The sequence below is a fragment of the Merops nubicus genome, unplaced genomic scaffold (genome assembly GCF_000691845.1).
Source record: "Merops nubicus isolate BGI_N331 unplaced genomic scaffold, ASM69184v1 scaffold4478, whole genome shotgun sequence".
NCBI lineage: Eukaryota > Metazoa > Chordata > Aves > Coraciiformes > Meropidae > Merops > Merops nubicus.
Window position 1 is genome coordinate 204,611 of NW_008623646.1, and position 21,844 is coordinate 226,454.

A 21,844-nucleotide genomic window follows, 5' to 3' on the forward strand; every position below is an offset into this window, starting at 1 on the left:
TAATTTCTTTTGCAGAGAACAGTTTGAAGAGAGAGAAGAATACTGAGAAAATAACTTAAAAAGACAACCTTAAAAAAAACACGGAATAAAATCCCATAATACTGACAAGACTACCCTGAAGGATCAAAGAATTAGTAAAAGAAGCTGAGCTAGTCTTTTATTTTTGATAATTGTCTACCTTGCAATGAATTAAAAAAAAAAAGGAAAAATTACTTTATCTGAGCATTGTTAATTGCTCTTGCCCTGTTCAGAATATTCCAGATGAGACAGAGAGGCTTGCTGGGATTTGCTGGAGATGATTGAACTTCTAGTTATGACTGAGAGGAATTCACTGCCTTTCTCCCTCCATTGCAGAGCTAAATTTTGTTACCAAAATCATGGAAATACTTTTTAATACCATTTTTTTCTGCCTTTCAACTGCTTTCCTGCCCTAATTCTGTTGCATTTTTATTGCCCCCATTTGTCTTAATTATGATGTCAGCAGCTACAGATTTTTTTCTACAAGGAAAATATCGAGATTTCTAGCACATGGATTTAACATAGGCTTGCTTGCTATAATTTTTTGTAAATAGATTAATTTCATCAGGGTCATTGAGTTTCACAGTTTCTTGGTAGACTGCTTCTTGTAAGCACTTGCAGCTTGAAATGTGTCTTTAAGATAGCTGAAAGTGGAACACTGCTGTGAGGGGGATTTTTTTCATGCTTTATTGTGTTCTTTATGTCATTTAATGCTGCTGTCATTTTAAGATGAAATGCATGAAAAAAAACACACAACATGGGCAGGTAAAATTCAAAAGCACCTTTGAACATACTATTGTACCTTAATATTTCTTTTCATAAACTGTGTAAGCACAGAATCGTCTCAGATATACAACTCTCCTTATAGAAACATCAAACACAAAGAACTTAGAGGATAAGGTTACAACAACCCTGTCAAAGACAAGAACCTAATGACCCTCAACAGTAAACAGAAGCAAGCCACATTTAAATAAGAATAGCTGAAATGTCACAGTGCAATCCAACAATTTCAATGAGTCTTGCCCAATCATTTATGAATAAAAATGAATTTCCAGCTGCAATTGTGGTCCTTCTCCAAGAGAAAGAATTTTTATGAACAATCTAACCTACCAGGTGACAACCTTAATTTTTCTGGATACTGAAATGCCAGTTCTTTTCTATGGCTTGAAATTATCTATGTAATGTTAAATTGCACCTCATTCATGCTGCTCTGGATACCTTTCTGAAAACAAGGGCATTCAAAGCAGCATTTTTGTTTAAAAGAAAGAAAGAAAGAAAATAGTGGTGTCAAAAGATTTTTTTTACTGATGGAGAGTGACCACAGCACTTTGCATCCTACTGACATAATGGTTTACAACAAACTTGAGTGTATGCAACTGGGTGTCAGAATATAAGATATGGGGACACAGATGTGGAGACTTAAGCACTGGAATCAGGATTTTAACTGAATGCCTCTCCTGGAGGTTTCAGACAGGTTAAACTACATCTAATAGAAATATTAATGAATTTTGTATGATATGGGTCTAGAGGACTCCTGGATTCAAATGACAACAGATCCTTCCAGAAGCAAAGAAATGTTCCTTAAATTTAAGATTATTAGGATGTAACAGAACAATTTATGAGATTCAGTAATAAATACTTCAAAAATTGAACCAGATACAGAATCTGCTAACTTTTACCCTTGTTATACTTAAATTTAATTATATATTATCTTTTTTTTTTATATGGATAGGACAATTGAATGGTTGGTCTAAAAGTTATATCATAATTTCTTGAAGAGTTCATGTGAGAAAATACTTTATGCATACTCAATCTGCATTATTAATCCCACCCTGATGCCCAGCAATTTTTCAAGAAAAATAATTTTTTTTTTCTGAAGAACTACAATCCTTAGACATGTAGGAGCAAGAGCATCACCATTACAAAATCTTTACGGTTACTCCATCAGTCTGAAGAGACAATTGGAAGGCTTCTAAGCAAGTGCTTTCAAAGCTTGTTAGATTTCCAGAGATCTGGAAATGTAGAAGAGCTGACTCAACACCTGTGCTAAGCCTCCTGCTCCTTGCAAGCTGTGCTAATGCAATGTGATCCACTGCTCTCACAAACAGCTTTAGGAGGTCCCTGCAAAACTGAATGTACCAGATCAAGCTTGCATTTGTGCTAAAATGTGTAAATGTGTGTTTAATTGGAGAAGGCCTATACTTTTAATCCATAAGTTCCCACACCACTGGTCCAGATCACTTGGGAGTGTGGACCTAGATGCTGAGCAAAGAACTTGCCTATAGAACAGAACAGAGGTACTTTTAAGTTACCTACCTAAAAGAGGTATTTTAAGATAAACTTAAAATCAGTTTATCTTCTCTGTCTGCATAACACAAAATAACTTTTAGAATAAAATATCTGCTTTAGGATAAGCACAATCATTCTTTGGACTCTATTCACTAATTTGACACTTATACCAGGAATATTGATCTTAAAGCCTTCCAATGTTAACAAGGACAATCCCAATTTACAATTAACAATGTAAGAATAAAATATTTCTTCTTTGAAAATGGAACCATTACGTAAAATACAGCATATTTACCTTATGTGAGTGGAAAATAAGCTTTCTGGAAGAAAATGTTCAAAGTGGACTAAATAATCTCCATAGAAATTGTCTTCCCATGGTAAAATGTATTAATTTCCATTTTGTTACAATCAATGTCAACTTACACATTGCTACCTCCAGTTTTCAAACTGCCATAATACACCCACAGACTGTTATTACATAGTCATTGACATACAAATATTGATGTGATGAAGATTTCTGAAGCCTTCAACGTATTAATACATACTCAGATCCCTAGTCATGGAGCACATAGATACGACGGAATTATTAAACACACATATTATTTAAAAAATTGTTATACTTATTTCACTGATGAAATGGCTCCAGGATTTATAGTATTCACTACTTACCCCTGTTCTTTGAACTTCCAAGAAAATCGCTCTTTGAAATGATTTCTCCCACACTGCCAACTCGTTGCCCAGCTCTACATTGAAATAATGACTCTTGCCATGTCCAACCATAACACTGAAACAATACGGCCTCTGGTCTTCAAGATCAAAGTCCTGATGAATACCTAAATACAAGTTTGCTTGTAGCCAGCAATCATCAGCAAGCCAGAGCTGAAAGACATGTTTCAGTATGTGATTCTTCATCTAGCAAAAACAGTTAAAGCAACATTGTCTTCTGTAAGTGAAGGGTACTTGGATACATTATGTCATTATGTTCTGAAAATTAAGTAATAATTTTAAAGACAAATTCTCTCCTTGCTTCTTATTCACTTTACCCTGTATCACGCAATCTGAGCTACTTCTGCAGTTCCAAAATACTGTCCAAGTTATCTAAGCAATACTTACATAATTTAAAAGGAGTTTGTAGTAATATATTGTTTACAGTAAAAAGAAAAGAAATGCTTGAATTATCTGAACACAATTCAAAAGCTGTGTACCAGCTTTGTAAGAAAATATAACTACTCCATTCTAACTGGTTTCCAATATATGAAATATATTATTAAGCACTTAAGGGCTAATTCTGGACAACGACAACGTGGACTTTCATATGTCCCCTAAAAGCTGCCAATGGTGCTCTGCAACTGCAAGAGGAGTGAAGTGAGATCCGGCTGTCACCTTCAAGATGAAGAAGAGAAACCTCACAGCCTTTTAGAATAAAAAAAAAAAAATCACTGTAACAGAATGTTTTGTAAATGAAAAAAAATTCTTGCAAGAAATGTCTCTATTCTTTCACGACATTATTGATTAGCGTAAATATAGAGGAAAAGAAAATGAAATAAAAAAGCTACTGCTTATACATCCGAGTACTTTCAGTGACTGAATTTCCAAATTATGCATTTTTTAAAAAATTCTGTTTGTCATATAGTATCCTTTCCTATCTGCTTTTCTCTATGATAGCAAGGGGCAGAAAAGATTGAGAGAACAGAAAAAAATTGCAAAGAGAATGCTATTTCTTATTTTCTAAAGTCACCTGCAAACTGAATTTTCTTTCTCTAGCACTCCAGGTTAGATTTAGGAGACTTGACTCTAGCCAAACAAATCTGAGGTAAAAGCAGCCATGTTTGACTGGACTTAGCTGGCTTTTAAGAGGCTAGAATGCAGCTTTGTAGTGGTACCCAAGTCCTAGAATCTTGTAGTCAGCATGAGACTCAAAAGGATTCAGAATTTAGTTTTCTAGAACCTCTGATAGTCCATCATAGCCTGTTGAGGCTGTAGTTGAAACTCCATGTACATGAAAACAAACTACTGGAATCAAAGCATCCAAATGGAACGTGAAATATTCTGATATGTGCAAAATAAACACATGCTCAGGGTCTTGTGCACCTCCTGTCCTTAATGCACACACAACCACCCTCATGGGGCAGCAGTGAAGACCCAGTTTTGAGGAATGAGAAGCAGAGGAAACAAACGCTCTGCAAGCACACCCTCCTCTGTGTACCGCTCTCATATTCACAGAAAGGATCAAAATACATGGGAACTGAAAATTTTGCTTATGCTGGTGAATTACTGAGTAAGATAAAGCTGGCAAATATAACCTTATGCAATTTACTCATGTCTAATCTATTAAGCTACGGATATTTTGTGAGGCACCTCAGAAACTGCAAATAATGCCACCAGGGTACACAGTATTTTGTTGACAAAATTGGCCCTGCAGCTACCTGAGGAGAGAACAGTTTTTCAAAACTTCAAAGTTATCCTACAATGCTCTTTTGGACCGTTGAAAAGGAAGCTGACCTAAAATACTGCATATAGGCTGGTGTTCAAGCAGCTATGGAGTCACAGGTATTACATCTACATGTGCCTCAAGACTCAGTGCTGCTCATCCTGACTTGTAGACTTCTATATTAATGTTTTGATTTTGTATGTGAAAATGTGATTCGTGAAAATACCAGGCAATAAAACAGAATAAAATATTTTCATGACAGGTGGATTTTAAAAGCTCATATCATATTCTTATCCCTGGAAAAATAGTTTTTCAGGAACAGTTCCAGTAATCCATAAGAACACCCGCCCCAAACAGTGGGTTTTACAACTTAAATTGCATTTTCCAGTCTGCTGTGTAAAACTCTTACGATCTTTCACTTTTTAGATTTGCTGTTTGCCTCATTGTCATTTATACCAATGAATCAACAGAAAAGAGGGTAAAAAGTTGAACTTGAGCTTTTGCACTTCAGCTAACGCATTCATAAAGACTGGCAATTAAGCATTCATATATCAAAATGTCAAGAACATTAAGGAGTTGAATCTTGGGTGGTTTATTTCCCACTTATTTTTCTTAATGAAAAGTATCACAGAATTTGCTTTAAGGATAGAATATCCTTGAAATTACCAGAACATTCAAGGAAGGACTGAGTTTCAAGACAGTAGTAACATTTAAAGGAGAAAAATACACAGAAGCCAAACCACAACAAAATCTTTTCAATGGTGTAGTGAGTATATATTTCATTGGTGTCTGATCTATCTGGAAAAAGTAAACTAAAAAAAAAGATAAAGAAGACAAAATAAACAACCTGGGACAGAACCTCCTTGCCCATGCCTATGTTGGAAACCAACTTGGGACAAGTAGTTTGAGCAGTCAGGGCATGGAAACTGTGACATCATTCTTTGAAGACTTTGGTCACTTAGCACTACACAGAACTCCTCTCTAGGGCAGTACAGGGGTTTGAAGTGTGATCCTCAGGTCTGTGATTATTTTTTAATTTTTTTTTTCATGTTTCCTTCTGTTAATTGTCCTGAATAACTGTGTTGCATCAGAAAAATAACCCACCCAAACACAAAAAAAACTTAAGCAGTTCTCCTTCAGTGCAATGTCAAATTGAGATCTGTACAGGTGACAAAGGAACAACCTTCTCTCTCCACTCCTAGCACATGGTCAGAGGACAAACAGCAGGGAATAGGACAGCAACTGGTGAGAAGGAATGCTGATTTGTAATTTTTCAGTGAAATAGAATTTTATCTGAAAAGACTGATTTTTTTTTTTATCCTGATAATACATTTGTTTTTAGTCTCCTAGGCAAGTAGGCTCTCATCTAGCCTTACCTCACATGCAAAGCAGTTTTCGATTAGCTGGTAGAAAACTAAACTACCTGATGCAATTTATTAGAAAAAAATCTTCTGTAAGTCAATTATTTAAAGAGACTGATAAGATTTTGCTCAAATCCTTGTGTGGGACAAGCTAAACAGAAAACATGACACTGTCCCTAGGTGGTGGAAAAAAATGAAGAACTTTATAGTACACAAATGCACCATGTTGCCCCTTGTAAGAGCAAAACTTCTATAATATTGCAAATTACCCACGATATAAAAGGGCAGTTTTATATTTTTAATTACTGAAATTAAATAAAAGTATCTTTAAATAGATCAGGAGTTACAGCAAAAGCATTCTGCATCACATTCACTTAAAAATCTGATCAAGAAAAACCAATATCCACTTTCACTATGCTTATTTATCCATGTGTCTAACCTATATTTCATTCAACCAGCTCTAATACTGAAAATCTTCTTCAGTATGGAAGCATTTTAGGAACTTGTTCCCTTGGAGCATAATCCATTTTTCAAATTCTCCTATACTTGCATAGCTAATGCACTAGCCACATATAGTTAGTTTTTTTTTTTTAAAAACAAACAAACAAACAAACAAACCAACCAACCACAAAAAATAAACCCAAACAGATGAACTATTTGAATGTTAGCTTCTCTTAGTTAAGCTTAGCTTGATCTTATCATTAACAGGAAAAGGCAAACTTTCTTTACTCAAAAATATCATTGTAATGTTTAGGAAACCTACCTTGTGAATTTTAAATAGAACCTCACAGAGGTTGTAGATTTTTTCAGCTCGTACCCAGTCTAGTGTGCTTACCTATAATATAAAAAGAAAATATTAACAGGACATTCTTCATTCGAAAGTCATGTACAGAAAAAAAAAAAGTATTTCACCCATCACTATTCTACTGGATGTTCTAAATATAGGCACGTTTACTCCATTTAATATCCACTATTTAGAAAAGACAAAAAGTCAAATAGCATTCCACTTTTATAGAAACAGAATCTATATGAGTGTTACTGTAACTAAAAATTATTAAATAATTTTATGGATGTTTTTCCCCATTATTAATACAGCAGGAAGGAAAACTCTTTGTCTCAATTTAAAATAAATCTTACGATCACCAGAGTAAGATGTTTTCCCAAATTCAGGCTTGTTGACATACATGATAACACCAATATCTTAATATTTACAACAAAAACTGAAAAGGACTACGTAACTGCAATATTTGAAATAAAACAAGTATCAAAATACAGCATGAAGGAAAAGTCTTTGTAATCTCTGTGATGATGTACATAAGCATATTTATTGTCCAATATGCTAACATAGAGAAGAACCCAGAGTCTCAAACCCAGAGTCATCCAGTTTCATGTCTCAATTTAAAATAAATCTTACGATCACCAGAGTAAGATGTTTTCCCAAATTCAGGCTTGTTGACATACATGACAACACCAATATCTTAATATTTATAACAAAAACTGAAAAGGACTACGTAACTGCAATATTTGAAATAAAACAAGTATCAACTGTGAGCTTAATAATGAATAGGAAAATATGTATTTTTTGGTTTCTTTTGATTTTGTTACCTAATCCTGCTAAGATGACCAGCTGTTAAAAATTGACAGTTGGAATGATACTTCAAGTTTTTCCCTAAATTCTAGTTAGATATATGATAATTTGTTTCCTTTTAAAAACACTACATAGCCTATGCATTTCAAGATAATGAACTGCATAGATAATAGATAATAATATAGAACACGGAAATAAGTGTTTCGGTGACTCCAATAGCAACTTGGATACTTCAAAATAACAGGGCAGATGTAGCTTTGTCCTATTTCTGCCTCATCTCCCAAAAGAAAGAAAGCAGAAAGATTAAATTATATTATTTAGGTAAGGCAAAATCTGGCCATGGAACATCTGGTTTCTGTGGATGAAATTTAACTAGGAAAAAATGTTGAAATCTAATATCAGATTCTTTTTCTCTGTATGCAGAATAGCATATAGCTTATCAATAATAATCAACTTTGTTCCTGATCTTTTGCTTTAATATCAACATGATTTTTATTTTTCTTTAAATTGAATTTCCATGTCTTAATAAATTCTAAAGCATTAAACAAAATGGTTAAAATTCAAACCACTACAACACTTAGGAGCAGACTGATGTGACTTCTACTGGTTATTAAATGTTATTTCAGTGTGCTCTTGGTGGAGTAATGTGAACTTGGTGTCAGTTTCTTTTTAATATTATATACTCATACAGCCACTCCACTTGAAATTATCATCAAGTAGACCTCACAGCTATGTGTTTCAAAGCAGTGTTTCAGCATTTACCCCAACTCTTTGTAATGTGGAAAGCATTCCGCAATTTACACATCAGAAGCATCTAATCTTAACAAACTAATCTAATTCTTCATAATCCTATCTTAGTTTCAACATACTGGGAAAGAAAGAAAAAAAAAAAGGCAGTGCTTTTCCCCAGTTTCTCTAACTTTAGATTAGATATTTTACTTTGATTAGATGAAATGTGACCGAAGAACTCGAGAAGAGCAAGTTTTATTACTTTTCAAGTCTTTTCAAGATATCAAGAGACTAATATTTTAGGGCTCTCCATTTGACAGTTTTTATATTTTAACAATCAAATAACAAACATCACTTGAACACAATCCATGCAGTAGAATAGGTAAAAGCATGTTTTATACTTTCTTTTTCTGTTTTATTATGAGCTATTTCTCATCATAAATGAAAGCTCAAAACAGTACATAAAGCTAACTTTAAAAGTATTTAGCACTACTTTAAGGAACTTTGTCAAATCTAAATCTAAATTAGTTGCTTTAGAAAAGCAATTTAGAGTAATTTTAGATATTATACTTGTCCTCCCATCATTTCATAAAATGTAGCAATTTTTAGAGTCATACATTTATAATTTTTAGATCTGTTATCTTTCTTCTTGTAAGGTCCATTTGATATTTTATTTGAGTTTTACTTTTTGGTTATTGCTACAAGTGAGCAATAGCACAAGTTTAGAAACAACTGAAACTGAGTTATAAAGCTCATTCATTAAGAAATATTATACATTTAAACATGCTCACATAGAGCAAGTACTGCAGGTCTTTGGTTAATCTTATTTAGAGGGAAATATTTTTTTGTTTTGATGGCTGTTTTGAAAATTATTACATAGTACAGGTTGTGGCCCATTACAGTTGGTCTTTAAAAGGGAACTTCTTGCAGAATCAGGTTTACAGCCTAGAAGGGTGGCTAGTTCATCATCTGGTGTTGAATTCCTCAAAAAGAATGACTTCTTTTTAATCCCAGTTAAAAGCAGGAGAATCCTTCATCCCCATTAGTGGCTAGACCAGATAAAAAAGCATAAGCACTGACACTCTGCTGTTTATGAAACTGAATTTAGTGACATAGGCTACAACCTAAAAGCTGTTGAGACATGAGTAAACTTTCATTTGCTCCTACTATTTGCTTTGATTCTTTAAGATTAATTTAAACTGCTGGGGTGCTTTGCTGCTATTAATGATGCTACCATGGACAATGGTTGACACTGCTGCGCCATTAAATTCACTCTGAATACTTCAGGCTTCTCCCCATTATCCTGTGCTTCTCTTTTATCCCTTGACTCTCTGTAACCTCTTATGACTTTTTCAGCAGAGATAGCTAGTGATGATGATAACTATTGGCACCTACAAGAGCCAAGATTTTCTTTTATTGTATATGTCAGAGAAGGGCTACCATACTTAAAGCCAAGACAGAAACAGTCTGAATATCACAGTGTGCAAGGTCATCAGAAGAACACAAATAACATGTTAAGAGGTATTTTAAGGAGGGTAAACAAACATACTACAAAGGGATACTAAAATCCAAAGAGACAGCTGACATTATTTATAGGTTTCCCAGAACTATCATAGTATGTCTAAGTTTAAACTGTTATTGTTATAGACTGCATTGCTTTAAAAAAAAGTCACAAATGGTCATATACTTCTAGTCAATGAGAAAAGCTGTAAAAAAAAGTTCACAAAAAGTACAATATCCTTCATTTACTTTAAAGGATGTTACAGTTTATTGCAGGCCTATCCATCATCACACATGTAATAACTGGGTAATGATAGGTAACTAAGATAAATGAAATACTGAAATATATTCTTTATGCAACAAGAAAGTTTGTCTCATTCTTTCCCCTTGGAATTGTTCCTGTAGGTATTCTATACATTGCATATTTCTTGGGATTATTTTAGCATGACAAGATAATTACTTTTTAGTAAAGCATCTGACAAGGTGTTTCAAAAAAGGTATATTCAGAATGGGTCACTTAATGAGACATACTTCCATTCATACGTATTTAGTTCTGACAAACTGTCAAAAATAGTGTCAAAATACACGAAAGTGTCATTTAGCATTCACCTAGCTTCCACTTTAATTATTGTTTGTCTAAGACACAAATTTATGACCAACAAATTGTGCTGCATAAGTAATTTTTACTTCAGTGTGAGTTTCTGGAAGTTCCTCATGTTTTAAGAACAGGCATTATACTGGATCTCCAAAAATAAACAAACTAGTTAAATCTAATTTTACTTGGGATAGACCAAGCGATCTCAACATCAGTTCAGGATAATATTCCAAATCCATTTACCTTACATGTCTGTGTTAATCATTGATTTGCCTTTTCAGAATTATGATTTAAAATAGAGAGAAGACAATAAATTTAAATTCATTTTGTCACATACAAGTAGCAAATAACAAACTGAAAAAGTTACAACTAAAGATACCTGTATGACTTGTAGGTCATCCACTCTGTGCACACACAGTGATACACTGCACTGATTCAGTATACAAGTTGCAAGAACATCTCAGGAAGACCTCTTATATAAAAAATGTTAAATTCATATCTTCTAAAAGATCAAATTAAAACATCTGTATTTTTGTGATAAACAATCCATTTTTTAATGTATCACTTCATATAGCAAAAAAAGTCAGTAGGAGTAATGGTAAGAGCAGTACCGTTAAATGTCTCTAAAATAAGTGAAACAGCTCTCTATACAGCTTTGTGTGGGGACCTGTGTTTCCAGCTACAGAGCTGGGACATGTGACACAGAACCAGTGTCAGGGCACAGAGTGGGTTGGTGGCTCCCTGGGAGCTCCCCTGGGGTCTGGCAGGGCAGGGTCCTCACCAGCCAGGGCCCATCCCATCACTTAGTAGTGGGTTGACCTTGTCCAACATCGAAGCACCCACACAGTCACTCGCTAACTCCATCCCCCTACTGTGGGCGGGGGGAGAGAATAAGAAGAGTAAAATCAAGAAAAACTTGTGGGTCAACTTAAAAAAAGGATGGAAAGAGGAAAAAAACAAGGGATGCAAAGGTGATCACACCCTGCCTGCTCTAAGCAGACTGATGCCCAGCCAGTCTCCAAGCAATGGGTAGTTTTGAAGATCAAATCCCCATTTTTTTATTGCTGAAGATGATGTTTTATGGTGCATAGTATCCCTTCTGGCCTATATTTGGGTCCGCTGTCCCAGCCATGTCCCTTCCCAATGTCTTGCTCAACCCCAGCTTACCCACTGGGTGAGCAATGTGAGAAAAAGAAAAAGGCTGTGCAGGCACTGCTCAGAATCAGCCCAAACATTGGTCTGTTAGCACTGGTTTAGTCACAAAGGAGAAACCCACTGCCATTTGAGCTGCCACGAAGAAAGTTACCTCCACCCTCCATCTCAGCCAGGCTCAGTACATGTCAGGAGCAGGACAGCCATGGGGACTGGGGGAAGGCCCAGCTACGGGCACCAGGTACTTCTCTGAGGACAGGGAGAGGCTAAGGATGGGTCTGGATGTGGGTCTGTGGGTGGACTTGGCTCACTGGGACTTGCTGGGCAGAAAAGTCTGTGGGGAGGTGGAGACCAGGGAGACCAGTCCTGCTGTGCTGCTGGGGCAGGGGTTGGCAGCCATGCAGGGACTGCATTGGGGTCCTGGGTTGTGGCAAGGGTTTGGGAAGCCCCAGGGAAGGGGTCAAGGACAGTCAGGGCTGGAGGCATCCTCAGGACACTGATAATCAGCTTTGAAGTGTGGCTTTAGATCCAGGTTTGAATTTTCCAGGTGGATGGTTGCTGGAAATTGCCAATTTTGTAGATTTTTTTTTCTTTTTTTTTTATGTTTTGTTTTGTTTTGTTTTTCCCCAGTATAATGTATCTGTGGAAAGATTAAATAGCAACAAAACTGGTCAACAGATTTTATGATTTGAAGGCGCTGTCACACTTACTGGTGGATTTGAGTACCGAGATCCCATAACACATTGACCAAAGAGGTCCTCTTTGTTCGTATGATTTTTTAAAAGCCACTGATTCTACAAAAAAAATAAAAAAGAAACACGATAGAGTGTAGTGGACGCAGACAAGTAACATGGTACAGATAGTACCAAGGACTCATCCTCACTTGTCTGTTCTTAGTAGAGTGCTGAGCATGATAAATGAAGCAGTTTATCCCCAATTAGTATCATGTAGATGGATAGTTTTAATTATATCAAAAATGTTTCTTCAAAACCAGGTCTGAAAACAACAATTAAAATTTATAAAGGAAAAGCATTCCTGTGGTGTGTTGTTTATTTGTTTAATATTTTTTTATTCTTTTTGCATTTTAATTTGATTGCAGTAGTTGAATCAAAGTTTAGTTCCGTGACTTAACATATAGACAAATATTTTTTTAGAGGGGGAAAAAATCCCACTTTCCTGGATTTGTTGCATCATTTAAAAAAGAATACTATTGGCCATTTAAAGATGCCTGAAGTTAATAGGAATCATTGACATTGAATAGGACACTGAGGTGCTGGAGTGGGTCCAGCGAAGGGCAGAGAGGGCTGGGGAAAATGGCTTATGGGGACTGGCTGAGGGAACTGGGGTTGCTTAGTCTGGAGAAGAGAAGAATGAGAGGAGACCTTATTGCTCTCTACAGCTACCTAAAACGAGGTTGTAGTGAGGCTGGTGTTGGTATCCTCTCTCAAATTACTGATGATAAGAAAGGGGAAATGGCCTCAAGTTGCTCCAGGGAAGATTTCAGTCAGATATTAGGAAGAATTTCTTCACTGAGAGAGTGGTTAGGCTTGAAGGGGCTGCCCAGGGAAGTGGTGGAGTCATCATCCCTGGAGGTGTTAAAAAAATGAGTGGATGTGGCACTTGAGGATATGGCCTAGTGCTTAGGGAAATGTTGGAAGAAAGATTGGACTTGATGATCCTGGAGGTCCTTTCCAACCATGGTGATTCTATGAAATTCTGTGAAATTTGATTTAGAATTTCTATCTATCTAGAGAGAAAATGTTACTGATTGCTTCCTACTGAGGTTCACAAATAAAGTTCAAAGAGGATGCACTTCCCAAAGGTACGACAGATGGCAAACATGTGAATGATTAGCTTTTCTTTGGGTCAGCAGAAACTGGTAGATTGACCATCTTTTGAGCAAAACAATAAGGAAGATGTAAAATTGAAATTGCATTCTAATTCCACATTTTCCTCTTTTTGATGTGTTTAAAGCAAAGGAGAAAAAAGAAAAGATAAAACAATACCATATAGGAAGTATGAGTCAATTTTTAAGAATTTAGAATTCTACAGCTCATTTCTGTTTCATGCTTTTAAATTATTTTTATTAATGTTTTTTTTAGAGAAGTCTTAGGCAAGTCATGTGCTGTGAAATAGAATTCTTGTTACTAGCTATGTAAATTATCAAAGTAAGATGATGGCTTTTTTTCAAACTGTACATTTAGCATTATATTCTCTGCAACAGTTCAGACCCTTGCCTGTGTGCCAAATCCACAAGTATCTACTAACAGTATGGATGGTATATTTCATGATGTATCTTGTCTTCAAGAAAACAAGAGTAACTACTGACTCATTACACCTACAAAATACCTTAGAATAAATAAGGTATGAAATATCAGGCCTAACCAACCAAAGAAGAAAAATCAACTCGACACCTTCAAAAAGTAAAACACTTACTCCCTGTTAGAATTCTTTGAACTATCCAGGTATGGTAAGATATTCAGAGGACCTTGAAAGAAGTTAAATATCTAAAGCTTACTGAAATCCAGTGACATCTATGGTTTTAACTTCTTTTGAAATCTCAGATGAAAACTGCTCTTTATAAGGAATACAAACCCAGACATAACAAACAGGTTTCAATTTACAATGAAACTGTCACAAAAATAGCATATTTTTTTTACCGGTGGAGTGCTGAAAATGTAAAAGGATGAACCCTTCAGGGCCAGAAATTTGAATTTGTAGAGCTGAGATGAATCAGTTCCTTCAAGTCTCTCATTTACCCATCCCATATGTATGACCTGTAAAAGAAAATAATTGAAAATTAAATTCCTTGTTTTTCAGTGGATGATGAGATATATCTGAACAGGTCAAATCGTTGCACAAGGAAGAGTGGCCATATTAGAATAGGATCCACCACCCACTTCTTCACATTTGCCTTCCCACCACTCCCACACTCTTCAAGCATATGGTACCATGCCAGTGTGTCAGAAGTCCTTGAAGAGACTTCAACCCACAGTCCAGGGCATCTGAATCTTTTTTAAAGTCAACATCAAGATTTCAGCATTTGAAAGTCACCTGTATCTATCTCAGCAGACTCTCACTTGAGTCATCAGAGAATCTAGGCGTACTGAAAGAGTTCAGATAGCAGTTTGTAAAAACCATGACCCTACAATATCTGTAGCACAGTCAAAACTTGGACATACTGAAATTTCTGTTGCATTTACCTCTAAAGAAATACATCTGAACAAATCACTATATTTATCTGAAATCAAATAGTTTTCTGTATTCTCATGTTTGCTATGGTTAACAAAGTGTCTCTGTCACACTGATTGTCCCTCAGAGTTTATACACTTTTTATATATATTTTGTCTCATGATGATTAATGTTCTCATAGAATTAGATGTCAAATTCAGTTGTTACACAACTTTGCTCTAACAGTGTTAGAAAATGTCTTTATATTTCAGATAAATTAATTTTAAGGAAAAATAAAGTTAAGAAGTAAAACTGCATGCTTCCTTTTTGAGGTAAATGCAAGTTTATAAAGGAATAATGCCATAGTGTGGTAGCAGAATGTCATGCATCTAGTTACCCACCAGAATAACAAAAATATTTCAGGCTTCATTTTGCATACATTAAGAGGAACATACTGCTCTTGAAACAGGTACTCAAATCTAGAGTGATCCCCCACCATCTAGAATGATCTGAGAAGCTTGCTCATTTTCAATTAAGTCTACGCTTACATAAGAGACTGAGTTGCACAGATGCAGAAGTGTCATAGCACTTCTGAATATACTGAGCTTACAGGGCTCTGCTGGAAGTTAGTGGAAACAGCCTGAAGAAGGCATTGCATGAAAACTTCAGCATTTGTTCTAGGGAAAAAACTGAGAAAAATGTGATGATCTCAGGAATGCTTTTCTATTGAAAGCAGAGTGTGCATACCTGTCGTTATTGCCAACAGAGCACAAACGTGGAAAGAATGGACAGGGAGCAGCTGACAGTATGACATGCTCATCCTCTGGCACCATGAAAATCTCACACATTATTTCCTACTTTTGTTATTCAAAGTATCAATTGTCTTTTACCATTCAATTTATTCAGAAATAAATAATAAATCAATATGTTGAGCCAGACAATCCTTCCCTATACTCTTCTATCAAGCTCCAGCATTAACATTTTAAGGAGATCCAAGAAACAGCACAAAAAATATAGTAGCCCTTCCAGTTCTCAATTTGTTATTCTGTACATTTAATAACTCTCAGAAAAACAATTTTTCTATAGTAGTCAGCAAAGTTTTAGGAACAGGAGGGTCAGATTTTATTACTTTATTACTTTAACAAAATATACTACAGTATTGTTGATAATCTGCTACAAACTATATTATTATTCAGTTTATAAGTGTGGTAATATAATATCAAGTAATATAGACAAAAAAAATAAATGTCCAAATCACAGGGCACAAACAATACAATATTCTCCTTTATATTCATAAAGTCAAGTTTTCTGACTTGCAGATGGACACCACTTATTAACCAGTAAGAATATTAAAATCTTTACTAAAAAAGTGTTTTACTGATTAAATCGATAAGCAAAGGATATGGCTCTCTATTATGTTCTTTGTTCATCATCTTTATCACCATTTATTCTCACAGCAGAACCCACTGAACAGTTTTGGAATTCTCTATAATGTCAAATAGTAAAACTAAGTCACAGATACTAAAGCTTGCCCAGGTCATTCATCAAACATTATATATTAAAGCAAACATGACAAATTCTGAAAAATGTAACTATCTTGTTGAAAACCAAAGGTGTTCATTTAACATAGTAAAAGAAGGCAAATATGAAGTTTTCAGATGAAACTCAGGGCAGGATGGTATCAGAAGACTGGAATTCCACTTGTCAAGATTATGTTTTCATTTCAAAATACACATGATTTCCTGTGATTGACAGGAAAAACTTTATCAAGTTGACAGAAAACAGGTTGGCCTGTAAGCACTGGTCCTAAGTACCAACAGTAATGCAAAAGACAACCATACTTGCTTTTAATGAAATTCTAAATTGAGGAAAAGGGCACTGAATTCTCCTACTGAAGTAATAGGAATTTTTTTCTTTTTAATGAAAATGTGCTTTATGTCAAAGTTTTCCATCTGTGAAATGGGAAGAATTTCCTTTACTTATTTTATGGAATTTGTGTGAAGGCCCTATCACTGTTGTATTCTTATCTATGGCTGCAGGATGTGATAGGAGTGCCAAATGTTACAGCCTCAATTTAATGGAGCACTTAATCTTCTGGATAATTCTCTTGAGTATGTATTTAGCTACAAATATAAGACTGCATTTCCTAATTAGCTGCAAATGTTTTTTTTTTTTAATGTGTTCTAAGTGTTTTACTGAAATGGAATTGTATTACTACTATTTTCATTGCAGTCACACCATACTGTGACCAGTCTGCCTGTGGCAGAGTAGAATCAAGACATTTGGTTTGAACAAATGACAAATTTGGTTTTCTCCACACGACAAACAGATTTTTATAATCTTTAATAGCAACAAACAATGTTAAGCTGTTCTGTATGGTGAAATCTCTTTCAACCACTTTATTCCCATACTGCATAGTGAATTTGAGACTGCTATTTGAAACTGCATGGAAAATTACTCATATATCTGGAAAATTACCCATATATCATCAATGTATTATTAAGTTTTTAACATCTTCTAATACACTTTCCAGAAGTTCCTGTAGGAACAAAATGAGCCATGGCACTTACTATGAGGAGATAAAACAAGTCTCTAACAAACTATAATCCAATCATAGCAGATAAATGAAAGTCCTTATTTGCACTTACTGTTTTCCTACAGTAGTAAAGCATCTAGTTGCTGCAATGACTGCATGAATAAAGCATTGGTATACAGTACTTCCAGTTAAATAGTTATGAAAGGTAAATGAAACAAAACACTCCAGAAGAAAACGAAGAAAGAAAATCAAGTGGATCCCTGATGGATGACATGTCAGAACAGAAGGGTACACTTATGTACTGAAAGGGAATTAAGAATCTATAAAACAATAGCTTGGCCTCCAAGTAAAGTGCCAGTGTCATACCATGAAGCACAACAGAACAACACAAAACTAGGAAAGCAAAGACAAGTACGTCTTGAGGTAGCTTAAGAATTTTTCTTTTTTCCTTTCCAAAGCAAGTGTCCGACTACATGTTTTGAGAAGTACAGTTATTGCAGGGGCGAGAGGGGAAAAAGCAGCTCTTTCACATCCATAATGATTAAATTAAAAATCAAAAAGAAATTTGGAATTCTAGAAGTTTTGATGCAATACATTAATGATTTCCATTGCACATCAACTGCATTCAGTTATGTCCAAATGGCTACTGTTCAAAACATAAAGTTTTAGAGATGAAACTACAGAGGAAGTCAGAGATTATGGCACACAAGTATTTTGTGTGAAATTTGTAAGTAAAAGCTGGGCATGGTTTGAATACACAAGCACAAATAGCAAGATGTCTATCCTAGCCTGAAGGGAACTATGAGGATGGTATGTATCAGAATTTGTGTACCTTGCCAGGAACTGGCTGCCTGTGCAAAATTTGGATTAAAAGTCCTTTTGGGTAGAGGTAAGTGTTTCTTCTCTTTGGTTGCTTGCTTTAACAAGGAGCCTTGGAAAATTTGGGCTGATACCACTCTCCTTTTTTCATTATAGACTTTTTGTTCAAGTTAGAATTCAAACTTGAACTCACTCTTGAAGACAGGTAAGTTGCTGTAACTAGTCTGTACTGAATAGAAGTGGAAAATTCAGGTCCTTCACAATTATTATTTTGTCTTACATGTATACTTGAATTTTATAGCAATATTACAACAACAATAAAATACACCTAACAAGCTATTCTCCTCCTGACTATAGAAGGACTCAAATTGTTTATTCTGCAGTTTGGGAAAATAAAAAAATAAATCCTTTCAAACTATACCTCTTTGCTAGAGTTGTTGCAAAAGAGCCGTCAAAGAAAACTTAGTCTAAAAATTCAGTCTCAGTTTCCTTCTACATTTTATCCTCCAATCAATAAAACAAAAATTGTGCTTAAATGTGTGTTAACATAATTTTAATTGGAGAACAATCATGAAGGACTGATCTCACAGTAGTAATCCAGTGAAATCAGTTTGTGGTGGGTTGCTTATTTGGGGGAAAAAATGGGAGAAAAAAGCAATATAAGATAAATTATATGAATGAGTATTTTGGGGATCTCTGTTGATCAGCCCTGTACCTGATGACCACAGGTTGATGTAGTAATAAACTGTAATAACAAACCATAACAATTAACCTGATGTTTTTCTTATTACCTCTGACTGGCTTTGTTTGGTCTGTGCCTTGAGGGTTTTGGTAGCGGGAGAGGGAGCTAGTGGAGAGGCTCCTGTAAGAAGCTTCATGAAGCTTCTTCAGCTCCAAGTTAGACCTGCTTCTGGCAAAGGCTGAGCCAGTCAATGCCTCTTTAATAACATATTTAAGAGAGGAAAACCTGTCAGTTGAGTTCCTTTGTTTTAGGAGATCTTTTGTGCTGGAGAAGAGTGGAACCTGAGGAGACAAAACACGTGGACAACCAGGCCAGTGAGGAAGCAGTGGGGAAGGCACACTGGAGCAGCCATTCCCCTTCGGCCTGTGGTGGGACGGCAGGCTGAGCCCTTGCAGCCTTAGCGATCAACAGAGGAGAGGAATCCTGCCTGCAGACCATGGAGGACCCCATGCTGGAGCAGGGGACTGCTCCCAAAGAAGACTATGACTCTGAGGAAGGTCCGTGCTGGAGTGGTTTATTGCTAGGAGGATTAAACCTGTGGAAGGGACCCAAGATGGCAGAAGTCTGTCTCCCATGGGAAGGACACCACACTGCAGCAGGGGAGGACTGTGAGAAGTTCTCCCTTGAGGAGGAAGTGGCAGGAATGACATAGAATGGACTGGGACTGACTGCAACCCCCATGCCCTGCCCCCTTGTGCTGCTGGCAGGGAGGAGGGAGCAGAGCTGGGCCAGGGAAAAAGGGAGGTGTGGGGGGAAGGGGTATGTAAGGTCTGGTTGTATTTCTCACTGTTCTGCTTTTCTTCAATTATTGAATTAGAGGTGGTTTTATTTAAATTGAATTTTTTTTTTTCCCTAAGTCAGTTCTGTTTTTTGCCTGTGACCATAACTGGTGAGTGAGCTCTCCCTGTCCTTCATCTTCACTCTGGAACCTTCTGTTGTATTTTCTCCTCCCCATCCCACCAGAGGTGGGTAAAAGTGAGTGAGCAGCTGTGTGTTTGCTTTGTTGCTGGCTGGGTGGGCTCAAACCATGACACTGGCTTCTTCAGATGAGGGCATCTGGGATTGCCTCCTTAAGTGCTAGGAAGGCAATGGAGGATGGACTAAACCTTCCTAATAGAATTTACATCCCCAGATACTTTTCCAGTAACAACTTCTCCAGTTGTTTCCCACAGCTTCTCAGACATACTTGATTATTCTTGCCTATGTGCTGCACCCTAATTGGCTTTCATATTATTTTTCAGACTCACTTTACTTTTGCTAACGCATCATAAAGCAAGTATTCAAGGGAACTTAATACAGGACAGACCTTTTCAGGACTTCTAGTCAATATGTCAGTTTTGAAAGTGAACCATTTATACCTATTATTGGATTATCCAACAAAATCTGTACAACCAAATCCACATAATACTCGTTTAAAATACTGTGACATCAAGAAATGCCATAAACCTTACTGAAATCAAGATACGCTGCAGCAATCACTTGTCACACACACACAAGATGTGTTGTACTATGACAGGATGAGATTAGATCAGTTGTCACTATTTATTTTTGAGACTCCTTAAGGGTGGTCATCCATTTGTTATCTTGCAGCTGCATACAAATATTATATTTATTTATTTCAAATTTCTTTCTGGAGATTGAAGTAAAATTGACTAGTCTCTAATTCTCCAATTTATCTTTTTTTTTTCTGTTAACACCCATAATATTTGCCCTTTCCTAATCTTTTGATATGTCATCTGGCAGACACAAATACCTTGAAATATCTTGATAATAGTTCAGAAATTACTTTGACCAGTTCTTCAAATATCACTAGGCATTAAAAGCACACATATCATCAAAACTTCTCTTCATGATGTAATCTGAGATTTTATTGGGTTTTGCTAGTATTATTTGCAATAACCACCTTTTGCAGCTGACCTTTTACTGAAGGCTGACCTGTGATACGCTGAGTAGAAGACAAACATTTCCCTTTGTCTTCTTGCTATTAATGCATATAGAGGGTAATTTTCTGTTACCCATCTATCCCTTGGTGGTTGCATCTTAATCTGCATCCTGGCCTTCCTGGTGCTATCACATGCAGTGACTTTATAATCCTTGTCTCTTAGATTTCATTTTCTCTGATTTCCTCTGGAGGTTAATTAAAAGGTCACTGCAATAAAATAAAAATAAACACAGGAAGAGATCCAAGGAAGTAGTGAAAATATGTTTTACAGCATCACTAGAAAAAATACACAGTCTTAATTAATAACTGATAAGTATTTTCCTGTTTCTACTAAGAAGAAACTTTTTTAGTGGAGGACAGGAAATATCTTAAAATCATAAAAAAACCAACAAGTAAAGAAAATAAAAAACCTTGTGGGTAGTTTTTCTGCACAGAGAGAGAACTGCCTAATTTATTGTTTCATAAAAAATATAGAACAATCCAGCAGTGTGTGTATTTTTAAAAATCGAGTCCTAAATCTAATTGTCTAATGATAACATAGAATCCAGTGCTTTCAAGTATCCAGAGTACTGTAATACATTATAAAAACTAGAATCAAAAGTTATATTTGGAGAATGGTGGCTGTAAATATCCACTAAACTCAAAATAATGTATAAACTGTCTCAATTTCCCTTTTTTTTTTTTTGTGGAATATAAGTATACTCTATAAGTATTGAGTGCATAGATGCTGTGTGGTTCATTTTCTACACAGGTTTCATGTAAACCTAGAGCCAGAGCTTCAGAATTTGTGCTATTTAATGCTTCTCAAATTTGTGTAATCCCTGAGTATTTGTTAAAACCTTGCAGTCTTTTACATGGACTAACTAGCATGACATGCCCTGGGATAACTAGAACTCTCCAAACAATTCCCAAGGACAGTTGAGGATTTAAGGATTGGTGGGAATAATTTGAAAGAGGGAGTTTAAATGCAG

The 21,844-nt window shown here is 35.8% G+C and overlaps 1 protein-coding gene across 1 annotated transcript in view; it reads right to left on the reverse strand.

The window, feature by feature from the left end:
- SNTG2 (syntrophin, gamma 2) overlaps nt 1–21,844 on the reverse strand; it is a gene marked incomplete at its 5' end in the record, with an annotated part of 96,713 nt that overhangs the window by 25,293 nt on the left and 49,576 nt on the right. Inside the window, 3 exon segments of the mRNA XM_008945144.1 lie at nt 2,977–3,186; nt 6,863–6,934; nt 14,324–14,440. Coding sequence (XP_008943392.1) covers nt 2,977–3,186; nt 6,863–6,934; nt 14,324–14,440 — 399 coding nt within the window.